Source organism: Geotrypetes seraphini, chromosome 1 (assembly GCF_902459505.1).
Source record: "Geotrypetes seraphini chromosome 1, aGeoSer1.1, whole genome shotgun sequence".
Taxonomy (NCBI): domain Eukaryota; kingdom Metazoa; phylum Chordata; class Amphibia; order Gymnophiona; family Dermophiidae; genus Geotrypetes; species Geotrypetes seraphini.
The window spans coordinates 378,178,777-378,199,109 of record NC_047084.1 but is presented as its reverse complement, the minus strand read 5'-3'; the positions used below and the strand labels follow the sequence as shown (position 1 = coordinate 378,199,109).

General features: G+C 43.9%; 1 protein-coding gene across 5 annotated transcripts in view; it reads left to right on the top strand.

The window, feature by feature from the left end:
- The first annotated feature begins 13,842 nt into the window (after positions 1–13,842).
- The window catches only part of NRG1 (neuregulin 1), a 406,539-nt gene continuing 400,048 nt past the window's right edge, over positions 13,843–20,333 (top strand). For all 5 annotated transcript variants that reach the window (XM_033915850.1, XM_033915843.1, XM_033915822.1 and 2 more), the window contains exon 1: positions 13,843–14,500. In XM_033915850.1, the coding sequence (XP_033771741.1) occupies positions 14,422–14,500 (79 nt within the window). In that variant the 5' untranslated portion in view covers positions 13,843–14,421. The remainder of the gene's footprint in view (positions 14,501–20,333) is intronic.

Genomic DNA, 20,333 nt, shown 5'->3' with positions numbered 1-20,333 from the left:
AAGACAACATTTACATGTAAAATAAGCCCCCATCCCCTCCAAAGAATAAGAGGGGCATAATTGAAAGGGATGTCTAAGTCTGTTTTCGTCTAAGTCGCAAGTCGTCCAAAGTAAAAAACAGCTTAGGACACATTTTCGAAAAATACGTCCAAAATTTTTTTTCTTTAGAAAATCGTCTAATTATACTTCCTGCACATCTGATCGTCCAAGTCGCTAAATTGTCTATCTTTATACCACATTTTTGTCCAACTTTTCGTCCAAGTCAAAAACGCCTAGAACAAGCCCTGTTGGACGTGGTAGGGGTCTGCAAAGTGATGGACTGAACACCCAGACATGGCACCTAAATAGTGGGGTACCTTACAGGGCACTGCTGTAAACTTTACAAAAACGGTGCCATGTCTTCTCCTCACTACAGCTCCCTTATAGGTCATGATGAGCCCCCCAAACCACCTCCAGAATCCCCTAGACCCACTTATCTACCACCCCAATAGCCCTTAAGGCTGCAGGAGCCACTTATATGCCAGTAAAAAAGGGATTTGGGGGTGTATAAGGGAGTGCACATGTTTAAGTATCAATGCAGTGATTACAGGGGCTTATGGGCATGTGTCCTCCTCTCTATGAGTCCCTAACCCACCCCCAAGATGGCTTAAGCCACCTCTGTGCTGGACTAGGCTTTCCTATGCCCGGCTGCCAGGTGATAATGGTCTGGAGGCTGAATTTTAAAGGTGTGATTAATATTTTTATGGGGGTGGGGGGTCGGTGATCACTGAGGTAGTGTATGGGGGTCTATTTTATGTGTTTTCAGTGCTTATCTGGTGACTTTAGGTGTTTTTTTGTGACTTAGACCATGTTTTACATGGTTTAAGTCACAACGTCCAAGTTCCGTTGATCCAGGGCTGTATAACTTCCGGTTATACATGCTGTACGACTAAGTCTAAGCCGGCCCACGTCCTGCCCAATTCTCGCCCTCGACATTCCTCCTGAAACACCCCGTTTAGCTTTGGTCGTTCAGCGGCACTATGAAGGCCTAGGTCATTTTTAAATACGTCCAAAACCCAGTTTTATTATCGGCACTTGGACGTTTTTGACTTATGATCGTCCAAGTGCCGACTTAGGCCGTTTTTTGGACGTTTTTCTCTTTCGATTATGAGCCCCTAAGTGCTTTTGTACAAATTGACACCTGGATTTGAGGCCGAGTGTGCACCTGTATTTCATCAGATACATGCATACATTGCAACTCTCCCTCTCTCTGCTGAAACTATGCACGGTTCATGTAAAAAAATGTGTTCTCTTAGCATACATACTTGTATGCACGACTATACTCAAACAACTATAAAACATTTTCCTTGTATAGCATATGGAAAATGCTTTATAAAATCGCCCCTTCCCCCCCCCCCCACCCCCCACCCCCACATCCAAAAGGGCCAACAACATGTTGCCTGTTAATGTGATGAAATAAGGGTGCTGAAGGGCCCGATTCTAAAAATGCCGCCTGAACCATAGGTGTCTAGGAGTGTGGAGCTTAGTATATGTTAATCTTAAATTAGGATGGTGCCTGCTGGAATGCAGAGGAAGTCTGAATTTTAAAATTCCCATCTAGCTTTGAGACATGTTAAATTACTAAAAGGTAAACAAAAAGACATGAAAAAGTCACTGTTTTTCTAATTGTTTTGGTCACAAAGGAGTGATATCTTGGCCCCTGAGAAGGGATTATCATTTTGCCTCTTCTTGCCAGATCTTCTCGGGCACGTGGAAAGCTGCGAGAACCGTATGTATGGAGCATTTACAGTTTCTCCTAAAATCCTAAGCAGCCACCTGTGAGCTCACAGTTTGCACCAACTTTACTGTGCTCTAATTCACCACTTGAGAAAAATTCTGCATTTAAACCTTGGAGGATGGAATATTTACTAGGGACTTGTTTATATTATGCTAAGTAAGATATTTCTGTAAGAGACTTTGCATACAGTGTTACATCTGTTAGGTAAAAGAAAGCAAATCACATGCTCTTCAAGCCTCCACCTCCTTCATGTGCCTCTGTGCTATACTTTCTTCCACCCTACTCTTCCAAAGCTTCTGGACAATGCTCAGTCTCATGTCTATTAGCTTGGTATCAGTGGTGTAGTAAGGGGGGGCTGTCACCCTCACTTCACGCATGGCCCCCTTCCCTTTCCCCGTACCTCCCCGCAACAAATTCAACGTGTTCCTCATGACCGTGTCCGCTCTACCACTGACGTCACTTTCGGGTGCCATGCATAGGAAGTGACATCAGAGGGAGAGAACATAAGAACATAAGAATAGCCTTACTGGGTCAGACCAATGGTCCATCAAGCCCAGTAGCCCATTATCAAGGTGACCAATCCAGGTCACTAGTACCTGGCCAAAACCCAAGGAGTAGCAATATTCCATGCTACCAATAGAGGGCAAGCAGTGGCTTCCCCCTTGTCTTTCTCAATAACAGACTATGGACTTTTCCTCCAAGAACTTGTCCAAACCTTTCTTAAAACCAGCTATGCTATCCACTCTTACCACATCCTCTGGAAACACGTTCCAGAGCTTAACTATTCTCTGAGTGAAAATAAATTTCCTCCTATTGGTTTTAAAAGTATTTCCCTGTAACTTCATCGCGTGTCCCCTAGTCTTTGTAATTTTTGATGGAGTGATAAATCGATCCACTTGTACCCATTCTATTCCACTCAGGATTTTGGAGACTTCAATCATATCTCCCCTCAGCCGTCTCTTTTCCAAGCTGAAGAGCCCTAACCGTTTTAGTCTTTCCTCATACGAGAGGAGTTCCATCCCCTTTACCATCTTGGTCGCTCTTCTTTGAACTTTTTCTAGCGCCACTATATCTTTCTTGAGATAAGGAGACCAGAAGTGAACGCAATACTCCAAATGAGGTCGAACCATGGAGCGATACAGGGGCATTATGGCATTCTTAGTCTTGTTAACCATCCCTTTTTTAATAATTCCCAGCATCCTGTTTGCTTTTTTGGCCACCGCCGCACATTGGGTGGAAGGTTTCATTGTAATATCTACAATGATACCCAGATCCTTTTCTTGGGCGCTAACCCCCAAGGTGGACCCTAGCATCCGGTAACCTTGATTCAAGTTATTCTTCCCAATGTGCATCACTTTGCATTTGTCCACAACTGAATTTTATCTGCCACTTAGACACTCAGTCTTCCAATTTCCTAAGGCCTGTCTGCAATTTTTCACAATCTGCATACGTTTTGACAACTTTGAAAGTTTAGTGTCATCTGCAAATTTAATCACCTCACTCGACATTCCAATTTCCAGATCATTTATAAATAAGTTAAATAGCACCTGTCCCAGTGTAGATCCCTGCGGCACTCCACTGTTTACTGTTCTTCATTGAGAAAAATGACCATTTAACTCTACCCTCTGTTTTCTATCCGATAACCAATTCCTAATCCACAACTGAACTTTGCCACCTATCCTATGACTCTTTAATTTTTCAGGAGCCTCTCGTGAGGAACTTTATCAAAAGCTTTCTGAAAATCTAGATACACTATATCAACAGCCTCACCTTTATCCACACCTTCAAAGAAGTCAAGCAAATTTGTGAGGCAAGGTCTCAGTAAATCATGATTGTCTACGTGTTCCACAATTTTATTTTTTATAATTGTTGCTATCATTTTGCCCGGCACCGAAGTAAGGCTATAATTTCTCGCCTCCCACCCTCACTATGCCACTTCTTGGGGGTGCTGAAATTTCTTCCCTGAGGAAGGGGCTGAGCCTCTCTTCCCATTTTATCCTGTACAAAGAACGAGGAGGCAGAAAGTGCCAGCACTCAGGAAAGTGTATAATGTTAAACCTACCAGGGATGGCAATGTCTTCACATCAGCTGGCATACAAAATGGGTAGGGTATCTCTTCTTTGACAAGTTCGTCCACTGGGGACAAACTTCCACAGAGATTCTCTGTCCCAGCTGTTTTCTGGGGAACCTCCTCAAAACACACATAAACCCTTGCTGTGCTAGAGGCAAATTCCAGGAAGAAGCACCTTACTCTTCTCTTCAGCCTTGAAGTAAACTATGCTTCCCTCTGGTGGTTCTGATACCCACTGACAAACTCAACCCAAAATGTGCACACATCACAGCGGTAAATGGAAGCCGGTAACAAGGAGCCAGGGTAAATATGGTAGCATAAGGACCCCACATGTATCTAAAGGATAAAAGCTGAGCAAACCAGGACTGTAGCATGCAAATGACAGAATGCAGGTATAACATCTGAAGGAGCACAGGCACCATCTAAAAATTGTTTATGATAACAGAGATAGAATGTGGCACACATTTTATTGTTTGACTTTTCTTTAAAATAATCATTAACTATTTAGATAAAGTTGTGTAGGTGAAATGATCTGAAACATATTTATACTCCTATTTCCTTAACTTTTTACACATGATTGATGAAGTCAGAGCACCTGTTGTGGTGGATGTTTCCATTTTTCTGTCCGTCCCTCCATGGGCATGTCTGAGCATGCAAGGATAGTCAGAGAGGCAGACATAGAGGCAAGGCAGGGGCTAGGAGCTGCAGAAAATGGGAGACAAGAGCACTCCAAAAAGCAGTGGAGTGGCACAGAGGTGGCAGGCTGCTTAAGACAGAGACCTAACCTAGTGTGCTAATGCCTTCCCGTTTCGTCCCTCCTTTTAAACATTATTTTCCCATTGTATTTAAGCTCTTGCCATTTGCCATTTCTCCTTTTTATTCCTGTAAGTCTATTTGTTTTTGTCGTGTTCCCCCCCCACACCATTTTTTTTCTTTGAAGTTTATATTTTATTTTTAACAATATTCTGATAACTGTAAACCGTTTAGGTATGCTTTTGATAAATGGTATATCAAAGATTAAATAAACTTGGAAAAATGTCCCAGCAGAGGCTTGAGATTGCCAGTGTAGTGCTGGGGAGCCAATGACAGAGAGTGCTGGTGGCAAGAAACCCAGGCCTTACCACCCAAGGAGGAGCCCGCAGCAGCTGAAATGAAGCAGGCTCTAATGACTGCTTTGGGAAGGGGAATGAGGAGCAGACAAAGAGGGAAGAGGGACTTCTGAGGCAGAGAGAGAGAGAGAACATAAGAACATAAGTTGCCTCCACTGGGTCAGACCAGAGGTCCATCGCGCCCAGCGGTCCGCTCCCGCGGCGGCCCATCAGGTCTATGACCTCTGAAGTGATTTCTGAGCATTTCTATAACCTACCTTTACTTCTATCTGTACCCCTCAATCCCCTTATCCTTTAGGAACCTATCTAAACCTTCCTTGAACCCCTGTAATGTGCTCTGGCCTATCACAGCCTCCGGAAGCGCGTTCCATACGTCCACCACCCTCTGGGTAAAAAAGAACTTCCTAGCATTTGTTCTGAACCTGTCCCCTTTCAACTTCTCTGAGTGACCCCTTGTACTTGTGGTTCCCCACAGCCTGAAGAATCTGTCCCTGTCTACCTTTTCTATGCCCTTCAGGATTTTGAAGGTTTCTATCATGTCTCCTCTAAGTCTCCGCTTTTCCAGGGAGAACAGCCCCAGCATTTTCAACCTGTCAGCATATGAAAAGTTTTCCATACCTTTTATCAGTTTAGTTGCTCTTCTCTGGACCCCCTCATGTACTGCAATGTCCTTCTTGAGGTACGGTGACCAGTACTGGACACAGTATTCCAGATGTGGGTGCACCATTGCACGATACAGCGGCAAGATGACTTCCTTCGTCCTGGTTGTGATACCCTTTTTAATGATACCCAACATTCTGTTCGCTTTCTTTGAGAGTGTCAAAAAGATTTTGCAGTGCAAGTCTCTACCACAGACCCATCCACATTTCACTCACAATGACGATTCTGCTTCATCATGCATGTACTTTCAAACACTCCCATCCCTTTACCCAAAACCAGCTCACTGACAGTGGCACTTTTTTTTGGTCTGAGAAGCCAAACAAACCAATCTTCAGCTTTACTTCCAAACTATCAAATTGCTGATGATGTGTCAGACAAAAATATTGTTCAGTCAATGGCCTCCCACTGGCCCATCCTATTCTGCTTATATATAGCAGTGCTTGCCCGATTTGCCAATTCAAATCGATTCACCAATTCACTTTGGTGAATCAATTTGTTTTCCCCACCTATTGGACTCACTGATTCAGTGACCAACCCTCCCCCTGGTGAGGCCTGACATATCTTTAGGGCCTCCTAAAGCAGCAGCAGCAACAGCAGTGATGACTAGCGGGCAGATGTAGAACTCTGAGCAGGCTACTAATGACGCAGCAGAGGGAAGCTCTGGTGAGCAGGCCGCAAATAGCCTGTTCAGAGCACTGCCTCTGTCTGCCAGTCATCGTCGCTGCTGCTGCTGCTTTAGGAGGCCCGACAGTTTGTCAGATCTCACAGTAGGAGGGGGGTTGGTCGGGTAATGCCACATAGGGGGTTGGGAGGCATGGAAAACTGCTGCACATGGGGCTGTGAGGGAGGGATGGAAAGTTGCTGCACATGGGGAGAGAGAGAGGAAGAATTGTTGGGCATGGGTGGAGGAAAGGAAAGAGAGATGCAAAAAAGAGGTAAAAAGGGGTGAGAGGGAGAAATCTTGCATATGAGGAAGAAATGTTGTACATAGGGTGGAGGGCAGGGAGAGATGGTGCATGGGGAGAGTGAAAGAAATGTTGCACATGATAATGGAGGAAGGAAGGGAGAGATGCTGCATGGAGGGGAATAGAGAGGTTTGACCCAGGGCAGGGGAAGAGAGAAAGAGAGAGAGAACAGAGATGATAAATAGTGGGAAAGAAATGTTGGAAGGGAAGGTACAGAGATGGAAGATGGATGGTGAGCAAGGAGAAAGAAAATGTCAAATGGGCAGGAGACCCTGGTGAGTGAGTTAACAGAAGATAAATAGAAAACAGAGCCTGGGACCAACATGATTTGGAATAATAAATTAACCAGACACAACAAAAGGTAGAAAAAATAATTTTATTTCTATTTTGTGATTACAATATGTCAGATTTGAAATGTGTATCCTGTCAGAGCTGGTGTTAGTGAGCTAGGACCTAACAGAGGGGCAGATTCTCAAAACTAAAATCTTCCTTTAACGTGCTTGCTAAATCAGCTCCATCCAGTTTAGCGTACATGTATTTTAGCGGTGGATTACCAAAATGGCTTACCGAGGTCTTTTCCGAGTTTTCTAGCAGTCTCCAATACTGTTAAGCAAATGTAGTACAGCAAGGTCATTAATATTAATATGATCACTCCAAGCGATTCCCTATAATCGCAGCCAAAATTTACCGACAGGTCTGAGCTGTTGTTGCCTTACTTTCTGATCAGTGCCTGAGCATTGATTGGCTCAGGCACTGACAGGAAAGTAACCTTTGACAGATCGCCCCCCCCCACCCACCCACACACACACACACATACACATACACACATGCGGAAATTAAAATAATAAAAAAATTTGAAAATCGGCACGTTGCACAATCACCTGACACTGAAACTCCTCCCCCCCCCACAGTGGAAGTGATGCCTACTCTCTCCCGCTGCCAAGCAACACACTGACACCCCCAAATAGCAGTAGTGATGTTGACTCCGTCCCGCTACCAAGTAACACCCTCTGCCAGTAGGAGAAATGCTCACTCCCTCCCGCCACCACCATCAAGCGACCCCTCCTGGCAACGGAAGAGATACCCTCTCCCTTCCACCAAGCAACCCACCAACTTAACACCCTCTGGCAACGGGAGTGATGCCCACTCCCACCTGCTGCCATGCAACCCCTTTCAACACCCCCATGCCTCCACTGAACCCCCCCTGCCCCCTCACCTTACTTACGATGGCTATCTGGAGGGATGCATACTCCCTCCAGCCATCAGACCCACTTCTTCAAAATGGCGGGCCTTCCCCTCCCCGGTGCGAGAGGTCCAGGTTTAAGGCCCCTTCAAAATGGCAGGCCTTCCCCTCCCTAGTGCATCCCCAGATGAACCGAAGAGAGGTCTAAGGCTCTGGCTCGCCCATAGGAGGGGCCTTAAACAACCTGGGCCAATCAGAGCTTCAGGTCCCTCCTCGATCCCAGGATCCAAGTTTATTAAAAAATTTGTTGTACCGCCTAATCGAGCTTCTAGGTGGAGTATATTAAAAACATAGTTATAAATTAAAAGATATAGACGGCACTGGGGACTATTGAACAGAACTTTTTGATCGTAAATATACAAAAGGAAAAAAGGGGTAGAACTATAATCTTGAAAGAAAAGAATATAAATGGGAAAAACAGGAGGAGGGAAAAAAGAAGTGGATCCTCCAATTGTCCTTATAAAAGCATTTATGTTTCAAATGCATTGTTGAACAAGAAAGCTTTTAATTTGGACTTGAAATGGATTAAGGTAGTTTCTTCTCTTAAATTACTTGGTGAGGAATTCCAGAGAAAGGGGGCGGTAACTGAAAAGATGTTAAAACGTATAATATTGATGTGTCTCAGAGAAGGAATAGCAAGAAGGTTCTGAGTGACTGAACAAAGGCATCTGAGAGGAGAGTAAGGAATAAGGCGACTGTTAATAAATTCTGGTAAGTTACTAGATCGAGTTTTGAATATTAAAAGGAGGATCTTATAAATAATTCTATGTTCAATTGGCAACTAGTGAGCTCTTATCAGAAGGGGCGAAACGTGGTCAAACTTTTCAGCATGAAATATTATTTTAACTAGTTATTCTGCACGATTTGTAGACGTCTGATTTCTTTTTGTTAAACCCTTATATAGGGCATTGCAGTAGTCAAGTCAGGAAATCACAAGAGAGTGAATTAATATAGTTATGGATGGTGGGTCAAGAACTGTAGAGAGGGAACGAATCATGTGCAGACGATGGAAGCATTTCTACATAACAGCACTAATTTGATTGTGGAAGGAACAGGGGAAGGCCCGCTATTTGACGGTGGGCTCGCTGGCTGGAGGGATTAGGTATCCCTTTGGTAAGGGGGAGAAGGCATCTCTAACACTGCCAGGGAGGGGTGTCAGGTGGGGGGGTTGTTTGACTTCAGTAGCTTGATTTGTTTTGGGGGGTTTTGTGTGTTTATTCTGCACATGTGCCCATTGCTATCACCAGTGATGGGCACATTCAAATTTAGCGAACAGTTGCTACTCTCCGCCAACCTCATTTGCACGAGCGTTGTTTGGAGAATGACTCGCTTTTCTAAAATCGCTACAATAACGGCTGCGACAGCGGCCCATTGGTTTTTAACACAAATGTTTGACGATCTAGCCAAGAGAGGAAAATACTTTTTTTGTATACACCACAGTATAGGCGTGGGTTTGGAGAGGGAAAAGGGGTGTGGGGTGGGTGAAGAGGCTACAAATAAATCTGACAGTACATTTGGAAAAAATGCCTGATTGAGTAAAAAAAAATCGAATCAAATCGAAAAATCGATTCAGTAGGCTGAATCAAATCTAAAAAAATTTTCTCTGAATTGGGCAATACTAATATATACAGTTTCCCCCAAAATAAGCCCTAGCATCATTGTCGGGGTAGGTCTTAATATACACCCTACCCCAGCAGTTCTCAACCTGTGGGTCGCTACCCCTTTGAGGGTCGATCGATCCTTTCACAGGGGTCGCCTAAAACCATTGGAAAACACATATTTCTGATGGTCTTAGGCAGTATTCTTCAACCTCCGGTCCAAGGACTAGTGCCAGTCTGCAGGGCCGGCACATCCGTCAGGCCCAAGACAGCGTTATTCAGCCGCGATCCACGATGCGATCAACATGGCATCTTCGGGCCGGCTCCCTGAGTACTGCAGTGCACAAAGCCGTGGGAAAAAACTCCTACGCGCGGCCTGCGCCTGAACCGGAAGCCTTCTCTCTGACGTCGCAATGTCAGAGGGAACGCTTCCAGATGAGGCGTGGGACGCACGCGAGGAGCCGCTGCCCACAGCTTTGTGCAATGCAGCACTCAGGGAGCCGGCCCGAAGACCCTGCGTTGATCGCACTGTGGACCGGCCCAAAGATAACACCGGGGGTGGGGGGAGGGGCAGGCCAGAAGGCAATGCACATGGAGGGAGAGAGACAACAACGGTAGGGGAAATGCTTTTATTTTTTTTATTTAGTGACTGATTGGTCTGTTTTATTTTACTTAGTGATTGATTTGTCTGTTCAGGAAGAAATGCATTTGTTTCTTTTCCTTTGGGGTTGTACTGCTTGCAGAGTCTTGCATTTTAGGGTTTGTTTGTAAATATTAGTACTTTTAGTTTTTGGTCCTGCATTTGCATGGGGTTATTTGTTTTCTGGTAGGAATGAATGTTGAAAAGCATACAGTGTGCTTTTGTGTATTTTAATTTTGTGGTTAACTATAATGTGTTGTTAATTATGTGTTGTTAATACAATTATATTGTGTGTATATGAAAAATGAATGGAAAAAAATGTTGTTACAATTAGTACTATTATGGGGGCGGGGTCTGGGCGGAGATTGAGTGGAGATGGGCACGACTTAGCCCAGTGTTCTTCAACTGCCGATCCATAGACCGGTGCCGGTCCACAAAATAATTATTTTATTTCCGCTGGTCCATAGGTGTCAAAAGGTTGAAGAACACTCGTCTTAAGAACCGAGACACCTCTCCTCTATCCGTCTCCAGGTGGGTCCGCCCACATGCAGTTACGCCCACATACATTTATTTGTAATTAGAAATAAATATTTCACAATATACAATTACATATTGTTTTTGTGATTAATCACTATGCTTTAATTATGTTCAATTTGTAACAATGAAAATACATCCTGCATATCAGATATTTACATTATGATTCATAACAGTAGCAAAATTACAGTTATGAAGTAGCAGCGAAAATAATTTTATGGTTGGGGGTCACCACAACATGAGGATCTGTATTAAAGGGTCGCGGCATTAGGAAAGTTGAGAACCACTGCCCTACCCCCAAAATAAGCCTCCATCCTTCCCTCCCCGCCGACTGCGAGTAAGCCCTACCTTCATCTAAAGTAGTGCCGGGCCGACAGCACACTAAACAGGCTGCTTCGGCCTTGTCAGTAGGGGATTTCACTCTGCTGCGTTACTGATGACATCATCACTAGCGCGGCAGATTGAATTCCCCGACAGACAAGCAGCCTGTTTAGAGTGCTGCCGGCCTGACACTGCTTTGGATCACGGTCGGCAGGGAGGGAAGGATGGAGGATCAGCAGGAGTTTGGCTGTGTTGTGGGGGGTTCATAGACAACGGCGCGAAAGACAAAGGTGTGCGCCGACAACTGAGCGCAAGACAGAGGCGCGCGAAGAAAATTACAGTTTTTAGGGGCTCTGACGGGGGTTTTTGTTGGGGAACCCCCCCCCCCACTTTACTTAATAAACATCGCGTAGGTGTTATGGGGGATTTGTAACCCTCCACATTTTACTGCAAACTTAACTTTTTCCCTAAAAACAGGAAAAAAGTGAAGTTTTCATTAAAATGTGGGGGGTTAAAAGCCCCCAAACCCCCCACAACGCGGCGCAATGTCTATTAAGTAAAGTGGGGGGGTTCCCCCCATGCCCCCCCGTCGGAGCCCTAAAAACAGTAATTTTGAGCGGCGAACACCTCCGCGCTGCGCTCAATTGTCTGGGCGCGCCTTTGTCCCGGCGCGCTTTTGACCTGACACTATTGTGGGGGCGGGGCGATGGGGTGCTCAATGGTTATGCTGCACAGGGGATGGGAGGGAGGGAAGGATAGAAGCTGGGTAAGAGTCCTACCGCACGAGGGATGGGAGGGAGGGGAGGAAAGATGCTGCACATGTGGGGGAGAGAAAGGAAAGAGAAAGAATTGGGGTGAAGGAGAGGAAGGGAGAGATGATCATGTGCATACCCCAAAAATAAGACTTAGTGCCTTTTTTGGGCCCCAAATTAATATAAGACACTGTCTTATTTTCGGGGAAACACAGTAGTACCCATTCACACATAAAACAGCCTCATTTCCCCCTTATACATCCAACTCCCATCCTACAAGATTTACACCCTAAATGGCGAGATCCTGACCAGAACTGAAGCAGAAAGAGACTTAGGGGTGATTGTCAGGGAAGACATGAAGTCTGCAAACCAAGTGGAGCAAGCTTCATCCAAAGCAAGGCAAATCATAGGTTGCATACGCAGGAGTTTCGTCAGCCATAAACCTGAAGTCATTATGCCACTGTATAGATCCATGGTGAGACCGCACCTGGAGTACTGTGTGCAATTCTGGAGGCCGCATTACTGCAAGGATGTGCTGAGACTGGAATCGGTCCAGAGAATGGCCACCAGGATGGTCTCGGGACTGAAGGAGCTCCCGTATGAGGAGCGGTTGGGGAAATTGCAGCTCTACTCACTCGAGGAACATCGAGAGAGGGGAGATATGATCGAGACATTCAAATATCTCACGGGCCGCATCAAGGTGGAAGAAGACATCTTCTTCTTCAAGGGTCCCGCGGCAACAAGGGGGCATTCGTGGAAAATCAGGGGCGGGAAACTGCACAGTTGACACTAGGAAGTTCTTCTTCACTGAAAGAGTGGTTGATCGCTGGAATAGTCTTCCACTTCAGGTTATTGAGGCCAGCAGTGTGCCGGATTTTAAGGCCAGATGGGATAGACATATGGGATCTATCCGCAAAGATAGATAGGGAGGGTCACTGGAGTGGGCAGACTTGATGGGCCGTGGCCCTTATCTGCCGTCTATTTCTATGTTACACAAACTTCCACGCAACTCCCCCCCTCACAGTTCAAGCCACAAACATGCTCCTATAGCCACAGCAGACTCCTCTGCAGGCACACAATCCCCCCCACCACCCCATACACAAAGACTCCTATACAACCAAACCACTAACACAGACTTCATATCTATCACCCCTTGAAGCTGCATATGAAGAAGGGTGTAATGTACCACTGTGTGTGTTACTTAGTATTGTCTATGAAGTTCATTTTTTTTCCCAATGCATAAGAAAGCCAGCCTTTGGAAAACAGCGGTGTTTCTACCAGATACAGCAGAGTTAATGGACAAACTGAACACAAAAAAGAACTGGAAAAAAAAGGATGTCCCTGAAAATCAGGGAACACATCTCAGTGCTACAGGAAGTTAGAAAACAGACTGAACTCCAACTCTTAGCACATCATTTTACATCTTGAAATGAAATGATATCTATTGAAGAGGCGATCGATTAAACTGGGTGCCCTCCTAGTCCCCTTTTTCACTTTCCAAAGTTACCCAAGTTCTAATGAAGACACAAAACCTCGCTGAACTGTTAAAAGCCCATTAAAAAATGGGCCGCTGTGTCACACAGTAGAATAAGTGGGTTTACTGTAAAAAAAAAAAAATCTGCCAAAAACTCGATGACAAAAGAAAGTGAACATTCATAGGAAATTCGGTTTCTGAGAAAAATCAATATTTGTTTTTAAGCTATATTTTTATGATCTCATAATTCTTGGCCTCCTATTACGTGCCCAGAGGGAATGTTTGGAAAACGAGGATGACCTAGGTCGGTGTCATACACAGGTGACACAGTTCAGCCACCCCACATTGCAGGAATGTATAATATTAACACCTTACAAACGCTTGGGCAGTTCTGATTTCTTTGGTGCGTAAAGTGGGGGTGGGGCAGGCAAGACTGAGAAAACAGCCCTCCTGGTTTATTTAGGTGTCCTAACAGAATTTTGTTCCCCTTCGGCTACGGAAAGGTTTAGCGCCCCCTAGAGGACTTTTACCTGTACTCGCGGCGGCTGTGTCGACCCAGCAGAGGAAGCGCTGGCTCCGCCCCGGCATGATGCATTTCAAAAAAGGAGGGGGGGAATGGGGGGGGGGAGAAGGGGAAGGGTTAGGGTTAAGGAAAAAGTCAATTACCCTTATGTGGGAGGGAGAGAGTTTTAAAAACTCGCAGGGAATGAAGAAATTGTCCAGCACCGATAGGAAACTTTCGAAGCAGCAGCGAGCAAAAGGGAAAGCGAAGTTTTGCAAAAGCCTAACTTCAAAACTAAGACACAGAAGCAAGCAGCAGAGGGCAAGGAAAGCTGTCACTTGTTAACTCTGCTGTTGTTTAGTGGACACATGACAGCACTTTTCTTTTCAATTTATGCATCTATATATATATAATTTTTTTTTTTGAAAGAAAACTGGCAAATAAACTTAAAGAAAAGTTTTAGCAACTGATTCGGTCGCCTACGTTGCTTTTCTTACTATTACAGTAATTTTTTTTTAAAAAATCGTATTAATTTTATTCCCATTTTTGATCCTTCTCGCCTTAAACTCTGCCTTTTGGACAGCAAAGGGGGGTCGGCATAAGAAAAGAGCCCCTGCTTGGATGCGAACTGTTGGCTGTCAGGGACCTCGCAGTCTCCCAGCGTAAAACGAGCGAAAACGACTAAGGAGTGCGCAAGAAGAGCACTTGTTTTCCGATCAGAAGACTTTTGAGTTGCGCTCCGTGTTCGGACGAGGGGAGGGCGAAACCCATCAGGATGTCCGAGAAGAAAAAAGAGGGGAAAGGGAAAAAGGGGAAAGGGAAGCGGCCAGAGGGCGGTGCAGAGAAAGCCCCAGGTAAGATCGCGCAAGAAGCGCGCTAAATCTTAGCTTCTAAAGCACCGGCAACGTTAGGCATCAACAATGAAAATCGCCCCTTCATTTCCTTTCCTCCAAAAAACACTGCGGCAGGTGGAGGATCGGGATTGCCGGCACTTTGAAGCCAATGCAGAGAGGGTAGTTTCCGGATCTTAGGGGGAAAAAAAAAATCTGCAGTACATTTTAAATGCATAAGCTTAAGGAATTCCAAACAGGGATTGACAAGGCCCGGGGTGCCGGTGTTTAGGGATCCTTTCAGCTCCGGCGTGCAGATTGGGTGCTATGAGAGAAACTGTCTCTTCGCTGCAGTCAGTGGAGAAAATATAACCGTATGACCGAGCTGCCCTCTAGCGGGCAAAAGGAAAAATGAGCTGCGGTGTCCGAATGCTTTTTCTTTGCTGGTATTTTTATAAAGAGAACTTTGCTCGAATAGTTTGGATTCCTCGAATTCACCGAAGCCAGTTGATGGAATCCCATCTTGTGGAGAGCATCAACAGCCTTCGTGGCTGACGTTTTCTTCTCCGTTTTTATGCTTAGTCAGTCTGCTTGTGCCTGCAGACGAATATTTTAGGAATAGTGTAAAACTGAAATGCAATGTTTGGTCCATCTTTTAGAGATGTATTTCTATAGATAATTAGAAGCAAGAAAACTTTTGGTGAAGTGGTGACTGTAAAGTCTGGCTCTTTATATGCTATATATATTATGTATATCTATTCCTATCTATAGATAGGTACATGAAAGGGGTAATTTTATAACCATGTGTAAAGTATGTGAAAATGGCTGTTAGAAATTTTGCTAAGCCAGGTTCCCACAAACATTTCTGGCACCATTGTGTGTAGCATTTTGGTATTCTAGTATTTAGGTGTTTCTGGTTTTGCCGTTCTTGTATTAAATAAGGAAAGAACATTTTAAGGCCGTGTTGTGTCCATCTGTCTCTGATTTTTGAGTGTGCAGCCTCTGCCCATCCTAACGTGTTAAGGTCGATGGGGGGTCAGAGATATGGCTCTGATGAATGGGACTAGTAAGTGCCTGGTGGGAGAGAAAGCTACTGTTTTGTGAGAATGAGGACCACAGTGAGACACAGACTCACCGCTGGGGAAAAGATGAAGGGAGAGTGACAGAATTACAAGGGTGGCACACATTCAGTGGCAGTGTACCATTTGCACTGTACTGTACATGCTTCAGTAGTCTTGTCTCTTCAGTCACTTGTGACTGCCCACAGAGATCTTCTGACTGGGAATGCTGGACTGAAAATGTCCCTGGGGTTTTGGTATGTGTCATGATTTGAGTGTCAACCCCTTTGTGCCCCATCCAAAGCTACAAGGGCTTATATACTTTTTGGCCAGTTTCTTACAAACACAAAAATAAGCACAGTTCTTTTTATTATTGCAATATTAGCTGTAGTACATTCGTAGCCAGCAGGGGTCAGCATTGGTAACATTTTGTAATAGCCATCCTTTCGCTTGAGGCTATCAATTGTGCTTTTAAGTGGGTCTTTGGAGAGGTGGTTATCAGTAAATCATCACCAAGACTTAATCTGTGTAGACAGAAGAAACAATGTGCATAATCACTAAGAAAGGCTTTGTCCTGGTGTTGTAATTAATATTTGAGACCCGCTGAGCGAAAGGTACTCAAAATGAAGGCTATAAAAGTTTGGAGCAGTAAATTTGAGCAACTTAATTTTTTTAAGTTTTGTATATTCTAAGGTCAGTAGAATAGGATTACACAATATTTCTCACCAACTTTGATGTTTTTCATGTTCTACAGCCTGAAAGCTGCAAGTGCCTAAAAAGTACCTGTAAAATATGATATGTGATTCTGGGGTTAATTACTTTTTTGTTGATAAGCGATTCTCATTTACAAAAACAAACAAACCATAATTAGTCTATGTCTGATGCCAAAATTTGACAGGATTATGCAGTTAATATCCCTCCAGTCACACATCCCACTTTTGTTACCTTTTCAGGCAGTGGGTCAAATTTGTATTTTCCTGGTTTGCTTAAAATTAGCAAACTAAATCTCTTGCTATGGGAAATGTTATTTTCCAGGATATTGTATTTTATTTTTAATTTGGATTTACTATACCACCTTTAACGGCAATAGCAGGGAATAGGCGGTGTACAATCTACCGGTTAAGTACAGGAACTACAATTTTCAGATACCAAACATTACTTGTACTTCCCAATCGCCAAAGAGACAGAGCAAAATACAGTCATTTGAGGATGATTTTATATAGGTCTTCATTCATTTCCCATGTCTGTGGAAATCACCATCAGGCAGTTTAGGTGCAATAGGCTCTGTCTGTGCCTCTGTCCGTACACATCCAAGTAGCAGTGGGCACATATGGCTGGGGACACTTCGTCAAGCAGCTCACATGCATTCAAGAATAATAATAATAATTTATTTTTATGCTGCCATACCGGGGAGGTTCTAAGCGGCTCACAGCGTAAGAAAAACTACATATATACATTTTCAATAAAAATCGCGATAAAATACAATAAAAGGCAGTATATACATTTCAATAAATTGATCAGAATAAAAGGTACAAAACATTTCAATAAAATTGATTAAGATGAAAAAGCAAACCATGCAGGTAAGAAACATAAAAATAGAATACAAACATGGTTGAAATGGGAGAAAAGGTAAAACCATTACGATGTCAGCCTATTAAATAACTGAGTCTTTAATAATTTCCTAAAATCTAAATAAGAAGCTTCTAACATCATTTTTCCAAGCCATGTATTCATTTTAGCGACCTGAAAAGAGAAAGTTTTCTCAAGGAACCTCTTGTAGCAGCAAGATTTTATAGAAGGATAAGTAAATCACTGCAATCTCCATGTATTTTTTATTAAAATGACTCCAAGAAAAATGAGAAAGGCGATAACCTGGTGCCAGACCAAATGCTACTTTGTAACAAATGCAAAAAATTTAAACAATACTCTAGACCAGTGGTCTCAAACTCAAACCCTTTGCAGGGCCACATTTTGGATTTGTAGGTACTTGGAGGGCCTCAGAAAAAATAGTTGATGTCTTGTTAAAGAAATGACTCTTTATAGTTTATAAATCTTTCTTTTTGGCTAAGTCTTAATAATAATATTGTCATTTATAGCTAAAGAGAGATATGATCAAGAAACTGTTTTATTTGACTTTTGTGATTATGATAAACATACTGAGGGCCTCAAAATAGTACCTGGCGGGCCGCATGTGGCCCCCGGGCTGCAGGTTTGAGACCACTGCTCTAGACTCCACTGGTAACCAGTGCAATTTGTGATAGAAAGGAGTGATATGGTCTCATTTTTTTAAACCCAAAAATGAGCTGAACAGCAGTGTTCTGGACTACCCTTAATCTCTTAAGAATTTTCAAATAAGACCCTACATATACAATATTACAGTAGTCCAGAATACTTAAAATGGAAGATTGCACCAACAACCGAAAAGAGACTTCACCAAGAAAACAGAGGGATAGCAGGAGGCACATTGGCAAATCCTGCCATGGTCAGTGCCCATTTTTGACATAGTGGCAGTGGCATGATGTCCATGCCCCGGCTGCCTCCTTTACTGCTGGTGTTCTCCAGTGGACTGATGGGGGGAGGGGGAGGGCACAAAAGTGCCTGACCAGGAAATACACTATTGCGCCCTGCTTCAAGCAGGCATTTTCGCACTCTTTTGTTCCTGGCATGGAAAGACACCACCAGGGGCCAAGGGCTGATATCATTATAGACAATAGATTTGGTATTGTTACCATGGTTTCCTTCTCACCGAGAGTGCAGAAAAGAACTCTCTCTCTTGTCCCCAAATGAGCTGAAACAAATCAGTTTTATTTGGCTTGTCAAAACTATAGTGTGGCCTTTATTAAGCTGGGACACATAAGCAGCATAGAAATGCAGGTGGTGGAAAAACTGAGAGGCCGACAGCAGGCTCTCCGAATGATATCATTGATCTGCAATGCTAAGTAAGTTTGCAAACAAGCTAAAACAGTATTGCTAGCTAAGGTCCTGGCACCAGTGGAGAGCTCTGTAGGCATGTAGCAGAAACTTATACTTTTGTAAAGAAGTGCACCCATGGTTAGAGCAGTGGTCTGTCCCCTCCCAGGGGAACTGGGTTCAATTCCCACTTCAGCTCCTTGTGACTCTGAGCAAGTCACTAAAAGCTCCATTACCCTAGGTCAGGGGTGTCAAAGTCCCTCCTCGAGGGCCGCAGTCCAGTCTGGTTTTCAGGATTTCCCGCAATGAATATGCATGAGATCTATTTGCATGCACTGCTTTCTATTGTATGCTAATAAATCTCATGCATATTCATTGGGGAAATCCTGAAAACCCGACTGGATTGCGGCCCTTGAGGAGGGACTTTGACACCCCTGCCCTAGGTGCAAAATAAGTACCTGCACGTAATATGTAAACCACATTAATTGTAACCACAGAAAGGGGTGTATATCTAATTCTATCCCCTTTCCCTTTGTGGCTACTAAATATGGATCTAGAAAACAACCCCCCCAAAATAAAATAAAATAAAAGTATCCATTTCTCCTTTCTCTTTCTGGGAAAAATATTGTGTGAGATAGGAAAATGGTCAGTGCCCTGAAGGTGTGAGTGTTAATTACGGTAGCTCTTATTACAACAGCTAGGTAGGTGAAGGGCTACTTAAATTAACAGCTTAAGTAACTTCACTTAATACCACATTTCAAGGGATGAGACCTAAGAATAAATACTACTCCCATTTACTGCTGTGTGATATTGTGCTTTAGTTGAAGAAAATGCTCTTTTGTTTAAGATGTTAAACTGACAGGTCTGGAACCTGGAGTTCTTTGTGTATGCAAATAACAGCTATATTGTCTGGTCTAGTTTTTGGTATAGCAAACTTTGCAAATTAACCCGGTTCTGGAATCGATCATATGCAGGCATTGATTGTGGACATTTTAATGAACAGGGCCTGTTATTGACCTCCCTGCGCTTCTGAAAGTAGAAACATTCATGGAAGCAGTGTAGGCTGTGCCAACTATAAACATCAAATTGCTGCTGAGGAGCCATTTCAGCTGCCGAAAATAACCCAGTTTTTGCTCTGCGGATTTAATTCCAGTCCTGTTTGGCGGTTAGGCTAGAACTGGTACCATTATGGTGGGTTTCATACTGTTAACAGCCGTTCGCTAGGCAATGGATCAAAACCACAAATTCATTTCACAGAAGCCACTGAATGAATGTCAGGAGGTAATGGCTTCCATGCTTCTCTTTCTTGTGTCCATCTATTTCTGTGCCTTGACAAGCTCATTTCATTCCTTGTGAGTTGGCGAGGTCAGGATCCTGCACTAGGTATGGGCCATAGTTGAGCAATGCATAGTCTGTCTCTCCCCACAGTTGCACATCTTAGATCTGCTAAGAGCATATCTACTTGACCACATTGGGGGGAGTGGTTCGAACTACAGCCTCAGCCCCATGAGGCTGTGGGTTCAAATCCCTCACTGCTCTTTGTGACCCTGGGCAAGTCACTTAATCCTCTAATTGCTCCAGGTACACTAAATAGAATTTGAGCCTGCCAGGACAGATAGGGAAATATGATAAAGTACCTGACAGTAAAACCACTTAGGATATAAGTGGTATATAAATAAAATAGGTGCAGAGGCATTTTGGACCTTCTATATGGTTGTTTCCTCCTCTGCTCCTGCTCCAAGTCATGGCTTAGGGTTGCCAACCAGCTCTGTGTTTTCAGGATAGTTCGATGCAGGCCATGTTTTCCTATTGTGTTCCCGAAGAAAGACTACAGATCCCTGCATAAAATGGGATATAAAAAACTAGGACCACATCAGCCTGTCCAGAAA